General features: G+C 46.8%; 1 protein-coding gene across 4 annotated transcripts; it reads right to left on the minus strand.

Moving 5' to 3' along the window:
* Nucleotides 1–28: 28 nt before the first annotated feature.
* LOC135909333 (protein MIS12 homolog) lies at nt 29–22,455 on the minus strand. Of its 4 annotated transcripts, XM_065441268.2 has the most exons (6): nt 22,161–22,455; nt 14,338–14,405; nt 11,411–11,509; nt 7,052–7,294; nt 6,924–6,976; nt 29–238 (listed from the first exon to the last, which is right to left on the minus strand). In XM_065441268.2, the coding sequence occupies exons 1-5, from the start codon at nt 22,222–22,224 to the stop codon at nt 6,962–6,964; spliced, it is 489 nt and encodes a 162-aa protein (XP_065297340.1). In that variant the 5' UTR covers nt 22,225–22,455; the 3' UTR covers nt 29–238; nt 6,924–6,961. The 4 variants fall into 4 exon arrangements, with proteins under 4 accessions (XP_065297340.1, XP_065297338.1, XP_065297339.1 ...); XM_065441266.1 differs by lacking the exon at nt 6,924–6,976 and having other exon boundaries at nt 22,161–22,411; XM_065441267.2 differs by lacking the exon at nt 6,924–6,976 and having other exon boundaries at nt 7,052–7,195; nt 22,161–22,393.
* Nucleotides 22,456–24,759: the final 2,304 nt, after the last annotated feature.

Consider the following 24,759-nt stretch of genomic DNA (forward strand, 5'->3'; position numbering starts at 1 on the left):
GTTCGACAGCTATCACTGGAGACAGAAATCTCGGCGACAAATTTTTTTATTCACTATCCCTTTAAGTGTCTAGGTGCGAACGGGCAACACCCGCTGCTGCCACCATGGTGGTCTTGTTGCGTATTTCAGCTGCTTGCTGAGCCGCCTCCTCAACGATCCGCAGCTGGGCTTGTAGTTGTTCTCGTACAACATCTTTTCGGGCCAGCTCTTCCTTAAGGGCCTGCTGTCGTGCAGTCTCCTGAGTGTACACACAGAATTCATCGCAGTATTTGAGGAAAAAAGGAATTCACCCAGAAAATACGTAAGCAAAATAGCATTGTTTTTAGATATTACCATGATGTTCATGCACTATCTAGCATTACTTGCAGAGATCATCTAATCAGTGCTCAATTTTTTTCTCTAAGCATTCAAAAGTTATAAAAACGGTATAGCTGCATCCTGCCTCAAGTCCCTTGAGTAAGTCATGTGAAAAGAATGAACATTGGCAGAACAGAATGAACCAGCAAGATTGTGTGTTTAATTACAAGCGTGCTTCTCTATCGTTGCCACTGCCTGTGAATGTGGGAAAAGGGTACCACTGCACCAGTTCATGCAAAGGTAGCACCAAGCAAACAGCGCAAGGAGAACATAGTGTCACGGGCATACCTTACATTCACTCTGTCACATAGACATAAACAAAGTAAGCAGTCGATCTGAGGTCAACATGTTTACAGTTGGCAGTAAGTTACGAAAAAGATGCACTTCCATGCAGAACATTTGAAGTCAACACGAAAACTTAACAGGCGTTATGAAGGCACACAAAGAAGTTTATAGTATGCCATATCAGAGAAGCGTATAAAATTACGTTTAGTTGCAATTAATGAGAATAATGGGATTGGGATCTGAGAAACTCAATTTTTGTTTATCGCAACAATATGAAGTGACAAAGATCCACATAAGCCATAGTAGACGTTAATTGGTATGTTTAAATTAAATGTATAAACAATAAAGTGAAGTGACATAAAAGTGGCTGAAAAGAAATCTTGCCAAAGCTAGGGGCCAAACACACACCCTTTACACTGCACATGCGATGCTCTTATCGATTAAGCTATTGTGGCACCATCCTGCGCCCATTTTCTTCGGTGTTTGTGTACGACATTAGCCCTGGGCAGATTAATCTGTAGCCTCAAAAACCTATCGAGCGAGTCGTTGACTGGCAGAATGCTGTCCGACGATCAGTACATTGTCACAGATGTCATGACAGTGTAATGCAATCCCAATTTCAAGGACAAACATTCCATGCTGCCACAGGAATGAAGAAGTGTGTCTTGCAGTCAAAGCATGCCATATAAATAATTGTGGTAGCATGTGCGTAAGTCAGCCTTCGATTATCTTCTTTAGAGAACTGTCATGCCTTTCAAGACTGCAAGGCAGCAGACTGGCTGCAGCGCATCGGACTGCCGCTATCTGATCGACGCCAGGATTTGTGCGTTTGCAGCTGTCACTTTACACCGGAAGATTACTAACGCAATAGCGTTTCGCAAGTCCGGTATAAGGGTAAGCGCAATTGCAATAGTGAATGGTTTGCACAATGCAGCCACCATGTGGCACAGAGCTCAACCACACACAGTAGCAGTAATGAAATGTATTCTTTGCTGCTGGCATACATTTTTTGCACGAGTGTAATCATTAACACATTGTTTTTGTGAATGTTTAAAATGTTTTACACTTGGTTAAAGCAATATTAGCACTTTGGTAACCTGTGCGCCAACAGGTGGCTGGACCATGCAGACCGATCAGGCTGCTCACGTACGTCTACGCTACAGTTCCTTCATCAGCTTGAGTTTATGCCTCCAGCCATCCGTTGAAACACCCAGCTTGCCTGTGGTTACTGGAATACCAGACAAGTTCAGCGCTGCGACAGAATGCTCACAACGCACGCTGCTTGGATATCTCACTTGGGGTTGGCTGCCAAGCAGCTGGCGGAGTTTGGAGAGGCTTGGCACGCTAGCCCGCTAGCTCCCAGAGAACCGGAAGTCGACGACACGATGTGCCGTCATGACGCAGAGCCAGTGAAGGCGGAGCTTAGCCCCAATCACTCGGTGAATGAGTTGAGGAGAAAATGCATGACTATGGAGGAGTGAGGGTAACTTGTAATCATCCCTAGCTCTCTTAATACGAGATGTTTCACACAAATTGTGGTGTGAATTATTAACTTTAGCTGTACCCTACACGTCTACAAAATTTGTCCCAACCGTTTCAGGGGCCCTTTCCCATTTCGCTGTACTATCGAAATATAATGGCTAACTTGCGACTGCCCGGAGGGGACCACTGCTTAGAGAATAGCAAATGCACCTTCACAATCACACAGGAGCTGTTTTCATTTTTGTTTCAAGGAAGTGGGCCTTGTGTAATTGCCGCAGTGATTAAGTGCAAATGTTCCCTAAATAGAATGAGTATGGATGGCCATCCCGCGATGCAATGCCAGAAGTGTGGTTGTAGGCCAGTGTATCATGACTGTAATGTATTATGAAAGAGTGCTGATGGGCTTATTAAGGAGATCACAGCCTTCGTCATTCTACGCAAATAGAACCAAGTACATCTTGTTCACAGTCGAGTAGAGCAGCCACCAGTAATTTCGTTGTTGATGTCATTCAACATATCAATTGCAATTAGATATTAGAATTAGATTGATTGTGACAAAGAAGATCGGCAGGCTGAAAAGCCCCGTTGCCAGCGCGTGGCACGTACCCAGTTCGTTCGCTGGCTGCGCCCTACCTGCTGTTGCCGCGTTGGTCGCTGCTTCTCTACGACCCGAATAAACCCCCTTTACAATTGGTGGAGGTGCTAGGTACAACCGGAATTCTGGAACTTCGCAACCAGACACTGCAGCCTGTCTTCATTATGCCGGAAGAAGGACCACCGCAACCACATCTCGCTGCCCCGGTAACTACCGTGGTCTGCCCGGCCCATTGCGTGTCAACGCAACCCGCCCATCTTCAGCGGTACCGAAGACCGTGACGTAGAAGACTGGCTCGCTGACTACGACCGGGTGAGCATCCACAACCACTGGGACGACACCAAAAAACTGAATTACGTATAGTTTTATTTGAGCGGTGTCGCCAGCGTGTGGCACCGCAACCATGAACATGATCTCATGACGTGGCAAGCCTTCAAAACTAATGTGACGGAGGTATTCGGGTGCCCCGCCGTTCGCAAGCTTCGCGCCGAGCAACGTTTGCGCAGTCGTGCGCAACAGTGCAGGGAGACATTTACAAGTTATATAGAAGATGTTGTAGACCTCTGCAACCGCGTTGATGTCACAATGGCTGATGCCGAGAAGATCCGCTGTATCTTAAAAAGCATTGAAGATGACGCCTTCCAGATGCTGTTGGCGAAAAATCCGGCGACAGTCTCTGCGAAAGCTTCGACGAACTCCGCAAACCGCATAGCCACCCGCCAATCTCCTCCTCAGGCGACTTCAATGTCGAGCTTAGCTGTTTCCCTGGATAACACGTCGCTGCTGCTGCAGATCAAGGAGTTCGTCCGTGAAGAGGTGGCTTGTCAGCTTTCTCCAATTCCCCTTACACACGGCCAGTCGAATTCTCCGTTGGCGCCCGCTCTCCAATCTGTCAACAAGGAGCAGGTAGCCGACCACATTCCACCTTCTCTCCAGCAGGCTCCGGTTGCCGCTCCCCTGACGTACGCGAAAGTCGCTTCGAGGCCTGCGCCACAGACCTACGGTCCCCTTCGCCCGCCCGTATCCGCCCGAGTCCGGCCACTGGTGCAGTATGCACGACCTCAAACCCCCTTTACATGATAGATATTTTTTTAACTACTGCTCCAAATGGCACGCTGTCAATGATGAATTCATATGAAATTTGAAGAAACTTAAAATTGGCATGTTTCCAGCCAGGTACTTTTGCCCCATTATTTTTTTGGGATGATAAAGAAAACCCACAAGAAAATTAAAAATACCATGTGACTAACCATCTGCCTGCATCAAAAAGCAGCACCCTCATCAAACACACTGCACAAGAACCAGTGAGCGCACTATTTCCACAATGGATCAACTGCCAGTTATCAGCACTCGTTTATAAACACCAAGGCACCACGTTGTCACAGGGAGGGCATGCCAGCTCTTGCACTAACTGCTATGGCTCTTGCTTGAAAAATTAAACAATTTTACAGCGAAGCTGTCTATGGCTAGGATCTGGAAAACAAATATGTCCGAGATGTTGACAAAAACAAATCATGCGGGCTGATCTTGATGATAGTGCAGAAAGGGTCCAAGCTCAGTGGCACAAACCCTCATAGGATCGTGGACCTGTAACATGCCCTTGAACTACTTTTGTCATACGTAGGACCCAAACACAAGGCTAAGAACAGATGCTGTTGAAAAAAATGTTGCATACAATTTTTTCAAAAAGGACTGCTCAAACATTCTCAGCACCAACCGCGCAAAACGTGCTAGTGCCACTGCGTTCATTGTCGTCTTCTTCCACAACTGCCTCTGTTGTGAAAAAAATTATCATCCGCGATGGCTAAAGCGTTGCTGTCTTCCACAGCTGGCTCTGTTGCTGCTCATCTTTCCAGTATAGAATATCACTTCTCTTTCGGTCGCTGTAAGGCCACATTTTTGGGGATATGAGCCATTGCTTAAGGGGGTATGAGCCATTCATTGTCATTCATTTATTACCATCAAGCACACAGCAATCTTACAGAGGCTAAACGCGCTGGGCTGTGGGGCCAGGACGTACTCCTATATCGTAGATTTCCTCTCAGAAAAGACATCCTAAAGGTCGGGGACAAAGCCACAAACCCCTTCCTACTGGGCGGGCGCGGCACACCACCGGGCGCAGTGTTATCCCCTCTCCTTTTCAATATCGCCCTAATAGGCCTACCGCTGCTCCTCGATAACATCCCAGGGATCCGGCATGGCCTATATGTCGACGACATTACCATCTGGTCGTCCACAGGGTCCATCGGGGAAATGGAGAACCGCTTGCAGGAAGCTGCAGACGTGGTGAGCGACTATGGTAAGTCATGTGAGCTCAGCTGCGCCCCCCAAAAGTCGGAGCTACACCTGGTCTCACCGCGAAAGCAGCACACATCTGACTCGCCCACTATCAACATAGAATTGGAGGGAACCATCGTTCCGTCTCGGAGCATAAAGATATTGGGAACGGTTTTCCAGTCGGATCGCACCAATACAATATGAATTCGAAAGCTTAAGAATACAACAGCCCAAGTTACGCACATCATCCGGCGAATAACCACCAAGACAAGAGGCATGGGGGAGGCGGACACGCTTCGGCTTGTCCAAGCCTTCGTCGTGTCTCTAATAACTTACGCTATGCCACACACACTACTCAACGAGACGGAACTCAAGAAAATCAACACAATGATCTGAAAGGCATATAAGCAGGCGATGGGCCTGCCAATCAGTACGTCCACAGAACGCCTACTACGACTAGGTGTGCACAACACTGCCGAGGAGCTGATCGAGGCACATTTATCGAGTCAGCAAACAAGGCTGGCAGTTACGGAAGCAGGGAGGTCCATTCTCGTACACCTGGGGCTCTCTGCCCCTCCGAGCCATCCACCGCCTCGGACTGCGAGCTTACCCCATGCCATCCGGAGAGACATCACCGTACATCCTCCACCTCGTAATATGCACCCAGTGCACCACGCAGGCGAAGGGAGGCCTGCGCCCTGGCCACACACAAGCGATACAGGACTTTACCCTCTACAGCCTACATGGACGCGGCTTCTTACTCCAGACGCGCAGCCACAACAGCCACCGTAGTCATCAACAGAGAACATCAAAGCAGCATTTCGCTCACACGAAACAATCCCCTGCATGCCGAGGAAGCGGCCATAGCCCTCGCGCTCTACCAAACAGGTTGAAGTCATAGTGACCGACTCCTAACAGGCGTGCCGCAACTTTGCTAGTGGCAGAATTCATACCACTACGCTCTGGATCATCAATCAAAAGCCGCCAACGAGATCAGTCGTGATCATCTGGGCGCCAGCTCATCAAGGCATTCCTGGCAACGATGTCGCCAACCACGTGGCGCGAGATCTGACCCACCGAGCCGACGCCAAGGAATCTGAACTCGAGCGCATGCACCCTCTAGTCTCTTGCCAAGACATCACACAACACTACAAGCTAACCCGCAGAACATATGCACCTCCACACAAGTCACTACCTAGAGAGCAGGAGCGATTCCTCCGAGCTTTACAAGTTAATACATTCCCCCACCCAACCAGAAATCACCTCATAGACCCTACACCATTCTCTCCGCAATGCCGCTTCTGCGCAGAGCCGGGGTCCCTCAGGCACATAGTAGGGGGTTGCAGAGTGGCACCATTAAATCCTCCGAACCCTTACTCCACTAACGAGCTTTGGGAGAGAGCCTTGGCCAGCTCCGACCTCGAGGATCAGCAACGGCCGATTGCAAGGGCCCAGCACGCGGCCCGAGCTCAAGGCATTCTGGAATGAGGACACCTCTCTAAAGCTGCATTCACCCAATAAAAATGCTTATTCTCCCTCCGTCTTATGCGACGGACACATTTAATAACAGAGGTGATGTGAGAATGTGAGGGAATACCTATGTCACCATGATGACCACAGATTAGGACAATAAATATGTTTGTACCTTTGTTCAAAATTCCAAGTTGCCTCTGTATCGTGTGCCAAACCGCTTTGCTGTTCATCCACCTTTACAGAGTGAAATGGCTCACAATTTTTTTTTTTATTAAGTTTACATTACGGAGTTCAGCATCTCTAAACTGCACAGTGCGCTATAAGGGACGCCGTAGTGAACGGCTGGGGGTTCTTAAATGTGCACCTCAGGCACGGCACACTAGCATTTTTGTATTCCACCCTCATTAGACTGTGGCTGCCACGGCTGAGATCGAACCCACGACTTGGTGCTTACCAGTGCCACGCGAGCGCCACTGAACCATCACGGTGAATTTAGGCCAGTCTTCCCTGTGCAATAAATCAATTGCTAGACAGCACCATGTTTGTGCAAGCAATCTAGATAATGTGGTTGCATTGCCTTACCTGAGCAATGCGCCTGTGCAGCGACCCGAGCTGGGCCCTAAGGGAGGACACGCTCGGTCTCCTCTCGTCAGGAAACTGCCGATGCACATCATCTTCCGGAAGCAGCACATGCGATGGCACATGCGTCATGTGCTGCATGAAGTCCTGCATAAGCAGTTCAGGGGAGGCTTGTGTGATGTCAATGTAAGAGCTCCAGGCATGGCCACAGCAAAGGGAGGTGGCGGGACATTCCGGTTTAGTGCACTAGTGCAACAGTTGCCACCAGGGGATGATACACAACAGGAGCTTGTCACTAGATGACGCACCAATGCAGTTCGCTCAGTGTTTGCACACCCTGTCGGAATTTGGGCACCAACAGTACTGCTCAGATTTTTAACAAACAATGCACATTGGCAAAGAAAGCTTCCCATGCAAGTGATTTTGTAGGAGATGAAACAAAAATTTATGGCTTTCAGAATTGCAGAATCAAGCAAACAGCCAAAGATAAAAGTGCAGAGGCACTTGCTCATAAAAAAAAAATGCACTGAAGTGTGTGCATGCTGCTAATCTCGCATCACATTTGCACTTGCTTTATCTGTTGCTCACACAGAAAATGGTAAAGATCCAAATATATTTCTTCATTTGAAGGACTAATTTATTTCTAGCTTGTCATGAACGCTTGTTAAGTCAGTTCCTCCTTGCCACAGTTATCTTCAAAAGGAACACAATTGGTGTACGTCAAGGAAAATGAATTCAAATTTCACTAGCATCAGTTTGTCTTCAGCTACCACTTCAAAATGCATAATAGACATTGCCCAATGCTTTGACTTGTGATAGCATCAAGCAAGTACTACCCCCATTACTGATACCAGAATGATGCATGTGGGTCTTACGTGAAAGCAGATAGCAGCACTTAACCCTTTCAAGGTCAATGATTTGTGTAAAGAATCAATGTTTCGCAATAAATATCGGACAAGAAGCAGCGAAACCATTCTTATATATGTGTGTTAACAATGCTAATAACAATTTGTTGACTTTCAGCCACAAGTAAATATAGCTCCCTCTTATACATATTTCACAAATGTCTATATTGTCAATTCGGCTTCGATGAACTTCGGTTTCTCGGACACGTCATCAGTGCTGAAGGCGTTCGGCCAGATCCCGAAAAGACAGCAGCTGTTGCGAGGTTCCCGACACCCACAGACAAAAAGTCAGTGCGACGTTTCTTGGGTTTATGCGCATACTACAGAAGATTTGTGGAAAACTTTTCAAACATTGCCGAGCCCCTTACAATACTGACAAGAAGATCAACCTTTCATGTGGAAAAGCCAACAAGACGCCTTTGACGAGTTAAGGAAACGCCTGCAAGCTTCTCCAATCCTTGCCCATTTTGACGAGACAGCCGACACTGAAGTTCATACCGATGCGATTAACGTCTGGCTCGGTGCCATACTAGTGCAGTGGAATAACGGCCAGGAGAAAGTAATTGCTTATGCCAGCCTTAAGTTCTCGAAAGCAGAGGCCAACTACTCCACAACCGAGAAAGTGCCTTGCAGTCATTTGGGCAATATGTAAATTTCGGCCCTACCTCTATGGTAGACCATTCCGAGCAGTCAGCGATCACCATTCGCTTTGCTGGCTGGCGAATCTCAAGGATCCATTCGGACGACTAGCAAGATGGAGCCTTAGGCTTCAAGAGTATGACATTACTGTCGTATACCGATCCGGGAGGAAACACAGCGATGCCGACTGCTTGTCACGCGCACCTGTCGAGACAACTGTGTCAGAAGAGGATTTCCCGTTCCTTGGCATTGTTGACGCGTCACAAATTGCTCAACAACAACAAGATGACCCGGAATTGCTTCGACTTATACAGCGCCTAGAGGGACTCGACGTTCAACTGCCGCATATTTTCTCTAGGGGGCTATCCTCGTTCTGTCTGCGAGGAAGTGTCCTCTACAAGCGAAACTTCAAGAACAGCACGACAAAGTTTTCACTTGTTGTACCCACATCTATGCGAGAAGAAATTTTGCATGCCTGTCACGATGAGCTGACGTCTGGACACATGGGCGTGAGCCGTACGGTCACCAGGATTCGTCTGAAATACTACTGGCCCAAGTTATTAGCGTCAGTGCAGCACTACGTCAAGACTTGTCGCGAGTGTCAAAGGCGCAAGACTCCATCCGTAAAACCGGCCGGCCTCCTCCAGCCAATAGAGCCACCAACAGCCCCATTCCAACAAGTCGGTATGGACCTCCTTGAACCCTTCCCAACATCATCTTTAGGCAAAAAGTGGATAGTTGTGGCCACGGACTATCTGACCCGTTACGCAGAAACTGATTCCCTGTACAATGCAACGGCTGTTGAAGTTGCAAAATTCTTTGTCCACAATATCGTACTCAGGCATGGCGCTCCCAGAGTTGTTATTATCGATCGTGGAACGGCCTTTACTGCGGACTTAATCAAATGCTTGTTGCAAATGACACATACTGATCATAGGAAAACTACGGCGTACCACCCTCAGACAAACGGTTTAACTGAACGCCTTAACAGAACACTGACCGACATGCTTTCGATGTATGTCGACGTTGAACATAGGCTGTGGGACAAAATTTTGCCATACATCACCTTCGCATATAATACGGCCGTTCAGGAAACAACACGAGTCATCCCGTTTGAACTTGTATTCAGCTGAGCAGTATCCACAACTTTGGATGCTATGTTGCCGTTAGATGAAGAAAACCACAACTCATCTGACCTAGATGATTTCTTGCAACGAGCCGAGGAGGCACGCCAGCTGGCAAGGTACCGAATACGCCGCCAACGCATCGACTCCAGGCGGTACAACTAGCACCGTCATGAAGCTCATTACCAGCCTGGTGACAAGGTGTGGGTATGGACCCCAGTGCGACACCGTGGACTGTCTGAAAAGCTTCTGTGCCGATACTTCGGCCCTTACGAAATACTTCGTCGTATAAGCGACGTCACTTACGGAGTGAAATCCGCTGGACACGAGAGCCCAAGACGGCGAAACTCCACAGAAGTTGTGCATGTTGTCCGCATGAAACCCTACCAGGAGAGGTCATGAACAGCAGCAACAACAAAAAAAGTGAGCGCCCACAGGAATCCCTACTTCTCACGCATCGGGCCGATGCGGTAAGGAGGGGGATAATGCCACGACAAACTTGGCGACATTCAAGTTGCGCGCCCTTTGCATTGGGCACTGTGCACGCCTTACAGTGGCGTTGTTCAGCAACAGGCAGCGATCTTCGTGGCACGGGCAGCCAGTTGGACCCGGCTCGCATGCACCACGCGCACGAGGTGTCACGCGAGGAGAAGAGGAAGATGGTACGAGCCCAGCTTGAGAATGCGACTGCTGCGGATTTCTGCACGACCTCAGTGACTTACTTGTGGGCACAAGTTCGCCTTTAATAAATATCCTTGTTTTACTAACATCGTTACAATATGTTGTGTCACACTGAGATGAGGACTCTGGTGCGCATCTTTGGAACCTGCTACCTAAGGCATATCACCTGCAATGGATGGCACAAAAATGGTCTTCAAATAACCAGCGGTTACATTTTAAAAAAATAATGGGGTTTTACGTGCCAAAACCACTTTTTGATTATGAGGCACCCCGTAGTGGGGGACTCCAGAAATTTGTACTACCTGGGGTTCTTTAAGTGTGCACCTAAATCTAAGCACATGGGTGTTTTCGCATTTCGCTCCTATCAAAATGCCGCCACCATGGCAAGATTTGATTCCGCGACCTCATGTTTAGCAGCCCAATGCCATAGCCACAAAGCAACCACAACGGGCACAGTCATATCTTGCAGCACCATTATGATTGTGCAAAATATCTTAGTCTGAAGAACCACATGCTGCTTAGTTGTTGATTTGTTGGCAGTTCACAAGAAGAAACTGATTTATTACCAAAAACGCCAGTGAGAATGTTTTCTTCGTTTTCCCAGTTTGTCGTTCAGACGTACAACATATTTTCGCATTATTGCCAAAAGGAAGAAATGCAGGCAAGAAAGGATTCCAAATTAAGTGAAGTGATGAGTGCCACTAACAACATGGAGAGCGTTGGTTCCAAGAAACTACTACAAGCTTTCAGCACTATTGACTACAGCTGTAAAATGGTGAACAGTGCTGTACAATTTAAGGAGTCGATAAAGAAATGTAAAGTGTCGCGTAACTTGACTGGCTGAAAGCCACTATGAATGCTGCTGAATGTCACAATCTCCTCAATAGTTAAAAGCTGAAAAGAATACTATCACCAATGCTACCTGTGCTTTCTTCATTTTATCGCTTCCTTTTCTTTCAAATACTCGCTACCTTGCACAAGTTACTGCGTCACCTCATTAGCGCGGTACCCACCTCTAATTTGTCAGCATTCTTGTTAAATTCAGGGACCATTTCCTGAAAAATGGGCTCGACACTTGCTCCCAGCATATCAGCAGGTATGCGGCCGGATGCCTGGAGAGCAAGAGAAATAAGCTTGTGGACTAACCTGGTGCTATGGCTCGGCACAATGCTGGCAGCTGCAGTGCTCAGAAATGAGCGGGCACACTACTTTTACACTGGCACAACAGCACACCTAACATTACACGTGTCTGAAGATCCCACCTAATGGCAACAAGAAACATGTACCTACATTGACATGTCTTGCTGTGCAGAGGCCTGCTAATGAGACCGACAACAATTGCCTGAGTGATAATTTTTTTTTCTAAAAGCATAAAATTATTAGTTGGACTTGCATGGAAGTTCACAGAGGTCAACATATTGTGCTCTCATTCTGCAACGTGCAGTTACATATTTCACTGCATTTCAAGAAAAAACTCGGCTCATATTGCTGTAGGTCTAGTCACTGTGTGCCGTTGTACATAGAGTGCATGGGCTTGGGCCCATCACATTTACCAAGACCAGGAAGTGGTTCACATGTGAGACATTTCTGTCATGGGTGGGTGCCACTACTGTTACACTAGAATGGTACCAGCCGCTGAGGACATCTTATGTCGTTAATGATTAGTGAGCAACAGTAGCTGTACTGCATTTGAATATGAAAGAAAGTGCAGTTTAGCCAATTTATGTTATTTTCCTACTGAACAACTTGAGAATGGACTCATTTTTTTCAAACATCAAGTGATTTGAGTTGCTTATTATGCTTTGCACTGTCATTTGCCAGCCTCTTGGCACGGAGGAAGAATATTTACGAGTTGAAACTCCAGTCAGCATGGGCGACCTGATAACGCCACAAAAATATGCGCCGACGAGTAGCATGCAGTGGCAGCACCTTGTGGCGTGTCATGCAAGCCACAGTGAAAAAAAAAAAAAAAAAGCAGACACCTAAGCATGCAGCTCAGGCGTGCTCCCTTCGGCGGCACCCGTGTCTTCCACTCAAAGCAGATGACAAGCAGACGACACGGACGTTTGCTTCAGCAGGCATGCTGTAACATTGTATTTGTGCACCCTCAAGGCATAGAGCAACATTTCTTATCGGTACCTGTTAGAGGGCCATAATACTAACAGCGCTGCTAGGCGCAAATTCCCTTCTGAATTTGCTACACTAAGATGCGACCGCAGGCGTTTCATTGAAAGCTGCAAAAGCAGGTACAAGTCTTGCAGGAAAAGAGTCAGCATCTTTAGGGCTCCGAATGATCCTGAACGTCTGCAAGCATAGGCTGCGGCGATTCCTGGGGACGGCCATCAGCTCACATCGAGAGATTACGTCTGCGAGAAGCACTTCAAGAGCAACATGATGAGACAGGATAAATACTTCGATTATGTTGCGCTTAGTGCTACAGTGACAATTTGTCCTGGCCCAAAGTATGACCACATGTCGTCACCTTGTCATGTCTTTCTATACGCCCCCCCCCCGTGCCATATCTCCTTGTATATAAACGCCTTCTTTAACAGTATTAAACAGTCTGTAGTTAGCGCTACGTGCGTCCACGTCCTTCACTTAAACTGTCAGTGTAACACTAAGTGCAACATAATTATGAACGTCCTCCAACTACCCCCTTCATTGCTTTACTAACAGGATAAATACTATGGTGCGCTTAGAGGCAAGATAATCCTGGACCACCCAAAAAAAACTTGACTGCGTCCAGAGGCTGTTCCCTGCATCTTTCTTTCGTCTCCAGCATATGTGACATCCCCGAAAAAGAAGCGGACTCCCCGGGAAGCATCATCGAATATCAGTCATGCTCCGTTAAAAGATCAAGAATGAGTGTATACAACAAGTCAAGAACATGAACGATGGTGAATGAAAGCGATGTTCACAACGTGTGTGAGGCCCACGAGATTGAGGAAAATCAACTTAGTCACATACTCGAAGAAATTGAGGGCATGTTTGCCTTCAATGAATGCCAGCAGCCATCGCGTGGGCATCAAACAATAGGGCCTCGTACAACTGGGACTAACAGGGGACGTATTCTGAAACGTTCGCCGCGGCGAACTTTTCGCACTGGCCACGCCTCCGCTGTAGCGGCGCGCGCTGAATGGCTGCTTTGACAAAAGCAGAAATTCAGGTGGCGCAAGTGAATTTCCGGTTTTGTCAAAGCAGCCATTCAGCGCGCGTCGCAACGGCGGAGGCGTGGCCAGTGCGAAAAGTTCGCTGCGGCGAACGTTTCAGAATACGTCCCCAGATCGCCTTATTATAGTGGTCATTAAAAGGAATGCATGGTGCTTTCTTTACTCTGCTCAAATGGCTGAAGCGTAGCACCAATCGCTGTCCAGGTTACCAGCACTAAAGAAGAGTGCGTGAGCGCCCTCAATAGAATGTTGTGCCAGGCAAGCAGCTGAACGCGAGCAACACATGTGACCGGTTGCCTTGGCGATCGAAACAGCGGTAATTTTCTCGGCTGCCAGCATGATTGTGGCTCCTTGGGCTTGTGACCTTTTCTGGTCGCCGCAAAGAGCGGAGTTTCCACTCCTAAATGTTTCTTGCTCCGTGCCTCCTGGTTAGCTCAGATAGCAGACAGACTGACCCAGAAAGGCAGCAGTGCCAGGTTCAAGCCCCAGAACAGGACAAATTTTCACTGAAATGAGATGTTGACTTTTCAAGAACACCAAAAAGGGTCGCTTTGAAGCATTCTGTTGCAGCCAAGTGGATGGAAGCTTTTTTTTTTGTGTGTGTGTGAGTGCATAAAGTACTCTTGTGCTACATTTTTCTCAACTTCACAGGATTCGAACTTCTGATGACTTTTGATAACTACAAGATAAATTTATGCTCACTAAATGCCATGGTGAGCAGATATCAACTGCACTTAGATTATTAAAGACCATAAGAAGCAATCTCTCACCTTGTCCTGTAATGCAGTCTTGAGGTCATCCAGGCATTTTCCTGTGTAGTCAAACCAGATATCGTAGACTAGAAAAAAAAGGAAAGAAAAAGAGCTACACCTTCTGCTGACACCAAGCACATAAAACCACATATTGACTAAGCCACTCATTAGGTCAGGTGCCACACCAGGTTGTTGGACGAAATGGTCAAGTGGGCACTACCCAAAATTACAATGCATGCTGTAAATGCTGAAGATGATATATATTAGACAAATGTTGCATGTGATCTGGCAACAGAGCTACTGGCGGTTCTCTGGCCTTATCGTAAGGTGTTGGTTTCGATGATTAGCAGATCCACTACACTTCAGTACTACATAAATTGATGAAGGATTAGAAATAAGCACAGCACACACTGAACTTCCGACTGAAGTATGATCGGACAGGTCAGACATGTAAATGTGATGATGCAATAGTTCACAGTTTTTCACCATAAACTAACAGCAAAGGCAGGGCACTCTACAGGTCCTGCTTCTTAATGAAAAATATATCTGTGATGGGCCCCTCATTGAGTGCCATCGTAGCAGATATGGCCTTGCCCACTATTCGAAACATTTTCCAGACAATTGAAATATAAATACAAACTATTAGTAAGTAACAAAGGACTTGCAAAGAACACTCCATGCAAGCAGCACTCTCTTGGAAGAAGGGGTGCAGGCTACTTTGAAATTGAAAATGGGGAGTGTATGCACGTTTGTGCAATTTATCATGCAACACAGCATGTCAAGATATGTGCTATAGCAATGACGCAAGACTGTGGCTAAAAGCCCCGCAACCCTTAGTTTGACAACTTTGAAAACTGCTCTCAGAAAGCTGCAGAATCACTCCGACCTCTCTTGATCTGGCCCCGTTTTCTTTTTTTTTTTTCTGCTTACTGTAGGTGCCAGCACAATAACAGCAGACCACACTGCTACATGGTATAGTACTCCATCTCCCCTTTCTCCCATGTTTTCAGGAAATAGAATAAGATGCCTGAATTATTGACAGGTATAAGCGATTCCACTCTTTTGAGGAATGCCTCACACAGGCAACAAGGTGACTTTGTACTGTACATGGTGAAAATGTAGCACTAAAATAATGAATACAACACAATAGATATTGCAACACAAGTACTTACTTACAAATGATAACTTAATCCTGCAATGAACGTTCTCCATACTATACATTTATTCCGTTTTCAGTGCTTCATTTGCCATATGTGTAACTCTGCTGCTTTGCAATTTTGTGTTCTATTTTCTAAACATGTTATGTTCACTCCTACATTTCTATAAGATATTCGTCACTCTGACCATATTATAAATATTCATGCATGTTTATGCATGAAACAATGATATGCTCGAAGTGGTAGCGCTGAACTTAGCGTCACAAGTTGGTCGCTGCGCAAGCTGATGCCTCGTGGCCGGTGTGCTTTTATTCCTTGAATTTCGTTGTTTTCTTTTTTTTTCCACATTGCAACAATGTGCCATTATTAATTACACTTTGGTGGTGCCTCTAGCACACAAAAGGAGCTGGGGGGATCACAACTGGAATCCGAAACTGTCCACAGGTTTGGGGCTTGCCAACGCCTCAATGTGCCGGGGGTGTAACCACTGCACACAATCGCAACTATGCTTTATTTCGAAAGAAGCAGTTTTAATATACATACGCACCAACACAACACTATGTGACAGTAACCACTGTGCAACAGTGAATGGCAGTACTTAACAGGATCGAAACATTCCTGTTTGAAAGCAAACTTGCCATGTTTTTGCTGGCTTTGCAAAAATGACAATTCGCACTTATTTAGCATCACAGGTGGTTGGCTAACACACGTCTTTTCATTTTCCAATATGAAATGCCAGTATGATTTTTCTTGTTAGTTGATCCCTATGGTTCAAAAGAATTGTGGTTGCACTCAAAAGCAGCAAGCGACCACATTTTGAATGATGCTCTATTATATGTGAATGAATGTCCCTCTTAAGTGACCTTTTGTGTTGCAACAACAGTGTGTTCATAGAGAGACATGATAGGATGTCTTTCAAATAAGAATGTTTTGTTCCTGTTATTGAGTTGAATAGCGTCATTCACCGATGCACGGTGTTGCGCTCGTGCATACATATTACCGTTGCTCTTTCGAAATAAAACGTAGGTACGAGTGCAGCGGTTGTCTTGTCGGTTCATTGTGCTTCTTTATGTCATGTTCCTGTGCGGTGCCTCACTTGTTAAGATGATTGGTCACCAACTTGCTCAACTGTCGACATTTCATTTTTGTGGCATTATGTGGTAGTGTCTAACAAAAATTCGAGCTTTTATTTTGCCCTTCTTCCCATAGATGCACGGGTATAAGCAGACACGGTGAAAAGATACGACAGTCTCGGCGTTGGCTGCTGCTATCGTCAGAACGCTCACTTTGTCCTAAAAATATGAACTACAAGAGACGGGCGTTTGCAGGACGACATTGCCGGTTTTACCAACAAAACAAGGAGGGCGGGAGCTATCACACATATTTGCAGAACGCGGAACTAAGTATCAGATTCAACTTTGATAAGCTCAGTAAGCAATCGTTGCAAAAGCAACGACTTTATCGCATCGTGAGCAATTGCTCCACGCCTTCACATCATAAGCTCCGACCCAGTACGATCGGATGGATGTTATGAGCGTCCCCTTTGGACCGGGGCGGTGGCTTGCGCCACCAAGCTCTTGCTACTATGCTGTCTAATATCCTACCTAGGTTAACCAATGAAAAAAAAAAAAAACACTATGAACTACCATGTCCAAATTTTCTGATACCCTATTGCGAACTCTGCTTTTGTACGTCTCCGTCCTTTGTCGTTTCCCTACTTTTCTTCCACCAATCCTCCAATCGCCTCTTACTGATGTCTATTGCGGACCTGTTTGCTTTACCACTGCTCCCGCTGAACCCACGGGCTTCAAGGAGGACAGTGGTGCCTAAATCGACCGCTGGATAGACGTCTTCACATTCTAATAAAATATGCTCCGTTGTTTCCCTAGCTTTACCGCAGCAAGCACATGCTTCTTCCTTCTTATATCTCGCTTTATAGGTGCGTGTTCTAAGGCATCCCGATCTCGCTTCGAAAAGAAATGAGCTTCCCTTTGAGTTATCATAAATGGTTTCTTTCCCAATTTCGTTTTTTCCCCTTAAGTAGTTACTTATGGCAGGTTTCTTTTCCATTGCTGCCACCCATGAGATTAATTCAGCCTCTCCGACTTTCCGCTTGACCTTTGTTGCTGTGTTGCCCACCCCACAGGCCGCACACTTGCTGGTAAGCTTCCTAGTTCTTTTCCTCCACTGTGAATCAATGTTTTGCCTGTACAGATACCTGAACACTCTCCCAGCCCATTTACTTTCCTCCATATTCCTCAGCCGTTCTTCATACTCAATTTTACTGCGAGCTTCCCTCACTTCAAAACTAGTCCAGCCCATATCCCCCTGCACAGCTTCATTTGTAGTCTTCCCGTGAGCGCCCAATGCGAGGCGACCCACTGACCTTTGGTTCCCGTCGAGTCCTGATTGTACCCCTGATTTAAAGCAAACAACCGCATTTCCAAAAGTAAGTCCTGGAACCATTACCCCTTTCCACATACCTCGGAGGACCTCGTACCTATTGTATCCCCATAGCGCACAGCGCTTCATTATGGCTGCATTTCCCTTCCCCTTGACTGTTATGTTTTTTTTCTGTGTTTCCATATATCCGTTGCCTTCGTTTATCCATATACCAAGGTATTTGTATTCTGTTACCCGAGGTATTTCTTGGCCCTGTATCTCCACTGTCTGTTCACTGTTTTCATTGAATACCATAACACCTGATTTTCTAACACTAAATTTCAAACCTAAATTGTTGCCTTCCTGTCCACAGATATTAGCCAGACGTTGCAAATCACTTTGCTTGTTAGCTAGCAACACAACATCATCCGCATAAAATAAACCTGGGAGTTGCTGCTCTATTACTGTACCTGCCTGTTTGTATGAGAGATTAAACCCGATATTACTTCCTTCTAGCGCCCTCTCCATCCTCACCATGTACATCATAAACAGCAGCGGGGATAAAGGGCACCCCTGCCTCAGTCCCTTGTTGATATGAACTTTCTCCGCGCTCCTCATCCCTTCTCATTCAACGCAAACAGTATTTTCTAGGTAAATCTCTCTCAAAAGCTGTATACAATCGTTACCTAAGCCTTCCCCTTCCAGAATATCTCACAAAATGCTGCGGTCTATGTTGTCGTATGCTCCTGTAATGTCCAAAAAGGCCACATACAACGGTCTGCTTTGTGCTTTTGATATTTCAATACACTGAGTAAGAACAAACAAGTTATCATCCAAACGCCTACCTATTCTAAAGCCATTCTGAAGCTCTCCCAAAATGTCATTATTTTCTGCCCATGCTTGAAGCTTTAATTTGTTTGCCTGCATTGCTAGCCTGTATATTACTGATGTAATGGTCAACGGTCTATACGAGTGAATTCTGTCTTTCTCCCCCTTACCTTTATAAATTAAATTCATTCTACTTTGTCGCCAACTGTCTGGTATTCGTCTATCTTGTAAAGTTCTTTCTACTGCTGTCACGAGAGCTTCCTTACATTTTGGTCCCAGTTCATTTATCAGCCTAACGGGAACCTCGTCTAGCCCTGTGGCTGTGCGCTTAGGAATTTTCTCTTCCGCTTTCTTCCAGTTTAAATTTGTAAGCACTAGCTCCTTTCCCCGTTGGGTCTCTTTCATGCTCTTTTTTTCTTCAAATACAACCTCGCCCTTGCCTTGGAAAGATTCGGCTGTTACTTTTTGGATGCAATTTATTGCTGCTTCTCCTTCCAGTCTGATTTCATCTTCGTCTAGGATATGTTGTACTGTTGTTGACTTCCTGCCTAATAATTTTATGCGATTCCAAAATATTCTAGGTGCGGCCTTCTTTTTCTCACGTATTTCTGACAACCAACTTTCACTTTCACCTTTTAATTTTGCTTGCACCAGTATTTGAACCATATACTTTTTCTCCCGGTATAATTCCCATTTACTGGTTACTTCATCCTGTGGCAACTGCGCCTTCTTTGCCTGCCTGTGCTCTCGAGATACTTTCTGTCGTTCGGCGATCGCTTCTCGTATCTCCTTGTTCCACCAGCTTTTCGGTTTCTTTTTTCCTTTCCAATGAACATGTTTCTCTTTCCGTATTTCTGCCGTTACTACACTTAGAAGCTCACCATATTCCCACCCCTTACTTGGCGACTTGCCAATTTCTTCCTCCACTCTAGTGACTATATGTGCCATTTGTTCAGCGTTCAAATTTGGACTGGCCATTTTGCTTTCGTTGCTCTCTTTCCCAACCACATATCCCATTTTCAGAATGATGCGTTTATGATCACTCACTATGCTGCTATTCACCATCAATCATCATCACCATTGATGATCACCATCAATCACCATTTCTCTCAACTTATCATGAATTCCTTCCGTCATCAGACAGTAATCAATGGTCGATTGCCGGTTTCCCACTTCCCACGTGATCTGTCCTTCACACTTAGGCCCTGTATTCACGATCACGAGGTTATGTTGCTCGCAAAGGTCTAGCATTGACTTCCCGTTATTGTCGGTATAGCCATCTAAATCCTGTATGTGGGCATTCATGTCACCTAATAGGACTATCTCAGCACCATTCCCGAAACCCCTAATATCAGCGCTTATGCATTCCACTAACTCTTTATTCTTCTCTGTGCAATTTATTCCGGTCCACAAATACGTAACTCCAAGCCAAGTTTCTTTCCCACTCATTGTACCTGATAACCAAAGATGCTCTTGACATTGTGAATTTTCTCTTTTCCATTTGGCTCCCTGATGGATGAGCATTCCGACTCCCCCTCCCTTTCTTTCCGACTTGGTTCTATTGCACCCTTCCCATACATAATTCTCAAGAACTGGCGGCTCTTCTGAGTCTAAGGTGCGTCTGTGTAACCGCATACACCCCTATTTGTTCTCTATGTAACTGCTCCTCAATCTCTGCCCACTTTTCCTTTCTTCTGCCGCCCTGCATGTTTATGTAGCCTATTGCATGGCGAGCTCTTGTTCTTGCTTTCCTCCCTTTTCTGTTATCGACTCCTATGGCCTTCTGATGTTCCCCTGGAGTACCTTCTTTACTATCTACTCTGACCTCCTGAGCGCCCGCGGGCCCCCTAAAAAAGGAACAGCGCGACCACCAAGTCGCCAGCCCACATTCTCGTGCCAGCCTGTAATTGAAGTGGATCCCGTCTCGTTTAAAACGATCACAACTTCTCACTTCGCTGTTTACTTCGACAATCTCGAAGCCTTTCTCTCGGCTCATTTTCCATATCGCCTCATTGGCAGCCATTACGGCTCTTTGTACGTGACTGTCACGCACAGGCACCTCCGGCACCATGCACACCACGATCTGCACCTGAGGGGACAGCTCGCGCAAGTCATCCACTCCCTTCGCCAAGCGCTGGGCTAGTCCTGGCCCTTTCCTGTTCAGGACGTCATTTAGCCCACCTGCTACTACGACAAGGTTGCGCACGTGGGCATTTTCCGCGAGGTTTTCTTTTGCTCGCTCCATGACAGAACCCAGTGTCTGCCCTGGAAATGTCCCTACGACCACTCTTCTGCCGCCTTTCACCCTCTCCACAATTGCTTTTGAGCACCATGTTGGAGTCGCCAGCGATAATCACCCTTTCACTCTCTCCTACCTCTCCCTGCTTCCCGGCTTCCTGTGGCTGCAGCGTAGCCTCACTCGGGGCGTGTTGCGCTGCTTCGCTATAGCTACGCCGATTCACCGGCGGCGAGCTGGCGACCGCTTGCTTTGGCTCCCTGCCTCCCACTTCGCCCTCGCTTTGGTGTCCTGACCTGACATTATCCGCTGCCCGAGTCTAAAGAGCGTCGAGCCGCCTTTGCAGTTCGGCGCTCCTTTCTTTCGCCTCCCCAAGCTCGGCCACCGTCCTCACCAACTGCGCGGCCTGGGCCGCCTCCACCTTGACGAAATTTTCAACCTTCGCCTGCAGTGCTACCCGCTTCTCCTGCTCCTCCCTCAGATTTGCCTTAAGCTCTTCAAACTTAGCCGCCCAATTCCCTTCCAGTTTTTGGACGGCTTCCTTGACGCCCTCGCACGACCTGCACGTGAAGCTAGACCCCACCGCTTCTGCTAAATTCTGGAATTCAGTCTCGTCGAGGAAGCACCAGCGCAGGCACTCGTCGCACTGCACTTGCTCCCCGTCCCCCGCGGCCTTCACGTTTTTCGATTTCATCGCTAGGCCTACGTCCCTAGGCCCAACGAGCAAGTTCGCCGAATCACTCACGCAAACCCGACCTCGACCGCTATCCCAAACAAAAACAAAGAATTATCACTCCCAACTCCATGTAAGAATCCGAAGAGCTAGCTGAAAGAACTACCCCCTAGGCCTAACGGGGGAGCCGCCAGACCTAGACAAAGCCGGTACGTTTCCTACTCCTACCAAAAATTCAAAATTTGCGCCCCTACTCCATGCAAAAGAAAACACTTCAAAACACTAGCTAATAAAGATAAAAGAGTGCTTAGCTACGAGCGAAGTCGCTGAAGCCTCGTCCACAGGAGCGTCCGCGAGCCACGACCAACCACTACGGCAGACCGCCTCAGACCATCATACACCTTTCGCGACGCCACTATCAACGAAAACTACACAGCAATCTTCTGCTGCAAGTTGTACGACGGCGCACACAAACAAACTGCACAGGCTGCAGCGTTTTGAGCAAATGTTACCACCTTTCCACAGTAAAAAAATTATGGGGTTTTACGTGCCAAAAACAACTTACCACCGTTGACGATAGTCATGGGCGAGACGCTAAAATGCTGGACAGCGTAGCTGTTATCTGTCATGTTTCCAGTCGAAGCGTTCCAGTCGAAGCGGTTTCCAGCGTTCGTCCGAGCAGTACAATCGCTACTCTGAAATGCTGGGCGACCAGCTGGTGCTTAGAAGTACACCGAGCGAGCTGCTGCAATATACGCGCGCTAGTGTCTACAATATATACACTGGCTAGTGCACCGTGCACCCGCTCTTTTCAATGGACGAGCGTGGCGCCGCCTGCAATGAATGCCCACGATGGCCGGCAGAAGTCGCTGCCACACGGGTGGGAGGCAGAAAAACGAGAAGCCAAACGAGAACTAAATAGAAACACGCTACCGGGAGCGACGTCGGCAGCCAAGCGGCTGGCGCGTCGTGAGCTTTCGGCGGCGGCGGCAGTGGTTGCCATGGGGACCGGTACGGTGGCGCGCGCCGTCCTGCGGCGCCTGGTCGCAACACTCGGCAGAGAGCTCCCAATGGAAAAGAGAGCGACGTTATAGGAGGCGTTGGTTGGTTGTGTCTACAGTGTACTAGATTAGGTGTAGTGGGGCGAGGAGTGGAGCCGCTGTGAAGCTATAATCCCAGACAGGCCTAGGTGGCGCTGCAGTACCTTTCACCTGCAACAAAGAAGGTCACAGCAACAAAGAAGGTCAAGCGGAAAGTCAGAGAGGCTGAATTAATCTCATGGGTGGCGGCAATGGAAAAGAAACCTGCCATGAGTAACTACTTAAGGGGAAAAAACGAAATTAGGAAAGAAACCATTTATGATAACTCAAAGGGAAGCTCATTACTTTTCGAAGCGAGATCGGGATGCCTTAGAACACGCACGTATAAAGCGAGATATAAGAAGGAAGAAGAAGCATGTGCTTGCTGCGGTAAAGCTAGGGAAACGACGGAGCATATTTTATTAGAATGTGAAGACATCTATCCAGCGGTCGATTTAGGCACCACTGGCCTCCTTGAAGCCCTTGGGTTCAGCGGGAGCAGTGGAAAAGCAAACAGGTCCGCAATAGACATCAGTAAGAGGCGATTGGAGGATTGGTGGAAGAAAAGTAGGGAAACGACAAAGGACGGAGACGTACAAAAGCACAGTTCGCAATAGGGTATCAGAAAATTTGGACGTGGTAGTTCATAGGGTGTTTTTTTTTTTTTCTCATGGGTTAACCTAGGTAGGATATTAGGCAGCATAGTAGCAAGAGCTTGGTGGCGCAAGCCACCGCCCCGTTCCAAAGGGGACGCTCATAACATCCATCCATCCATCCATCCTGGGTCATCGTCCGCACTCCCGCATGCTCCCACTCGAGCGGCGTTCTGGCGCGCGCATCGAATGTATTTTATGAAGTCGATTCAACGGTAATTCTATGGACGCTTAATAGAAAAAAAAGCATGCAACACTGCATATATTGGTTACAAGTAGGGCTATGCGGAGACTTCGCGAAAAAAACAAGGAGCCTTTTACCACACACAGAACAGCATTTATTTTATTCAAATATACAGCACTGAAGGAAAAAGTACTGAGGAACCGCAGTTCACGTGCTCCTGCTGAGCTTAAGATGTTTAGCTCGCTGCCGTTTTGTGGCATTTGAGCTATTGAGGCCCTTAACAAGGAAGTGCAACTTCGGAAGGTTCGGCAGTATAGTGGGCACAGCGTCCGGTGAAAGCGATGGCTTTCCACGCGGAAGGCGCACCTCTTTTCCATCAATCACATGCACATAGTCTCTCAAAATGTACTTATCCTCGAAGTGCAACTCACTTCCGACCTAATCCGACCGAAAATCGAGCTCGCTTCAGCCATATGGGACCCGGATCAAACTTACCTCATAGATAACATCGAATCCCTGCACAACCGTGCTGCTCGTTTCATTTTTTCAGATTACTCATGTTTCACTAGCGTCACAGTGTTAAAGGCTCGTGCCGGTCTTGATAACCTTTCCCATCGTCGCAAACTTGCTCGCTTAACACTTTTTCACAAAATTTACCATCATCCGTTGCTTCATGACGATTTCTTTCAATCACCATCAGCGGTCTTTCCACGCCGTGACCATCCTTTCAAGATCAAACGCATCATTTGCCGCACTTCATCTTTTGCGAAATCATTCATACCCAAAACAATTATTCAGTGGAACCAGCTGCCTGCTTCAATCGCGACTGAAATGAATTCGTCCAAATTTCATGAACTTCTAAAAAATGAATGTGATGAGTAGCTTTTCTTCTAGTTTTGTTCCGTTACCGCAATGTGTTCGATTTTTAATATACATACATATTTTTTATGTGTTCTGTTTACTATGTTGCGTTTTTTTCATTATGTCTCATTGAGTGTTGTTGTTCTGTTTTTTTTTTTCTTGTTGCCTATTCCTTGAATACGCTTCGCTCGATGTTTCTAGAATTTTTGTCACCCCCCTATGTAATACCCTCGTTGTGAGGGCCTTTAGGGGTTTCTTGAAATAAACAAAGAGCGTCAGTCACTTAATAATAATAATAATATCTGGGGTTTTACGTGCCAAAACCACTTTCTGATTATGAGGCACGCCGTAGTGGAGGACTCCGGAAATTTTGACCACCTGGGGTTC

This window comes from Dermacentor albipictus, chromosome 1 (assembly GCF_038994185.2).
Source record: "Dermacentor albipictus isolate Rhodes 1998 colony chromosome 1, USDA_Dalb.pri_finalv2, whole genome shotgun sequence".
In the NCBI taxonomy this organism is placed as follows: domain Eukaryota; kingdom Metazoa; phylum Arthropoda; class Arachnida; order Ixodida; family Ixodidae; genus Dermacentor; species Dermacentor albipictus.

Bases quoted from the DNA above. Each gene is read 5' to 3' on its own strand.
- LOC135909333 (XM_065441266.1), bottom strand. From the start codon at position 22,224: ATGACAGATAACAGCTACGCTGTCCAGCATTTTAGCGTCTCGCCCATG. The intron at 14,406-22,160 runs GTAAGTTGTTTT...TTTTTTTTCTAG, and splicing joins CATGACTATCGTCAACGGTG to TCTACGATATCTGGTTTGAC. The intron at 239-7,051 runs GTAAGGCAATGC...GTGTACACTCAG, and splicing joins TGCACAGGCGCATTGCTCAG to GAGACTGCACGACAGCAGGC.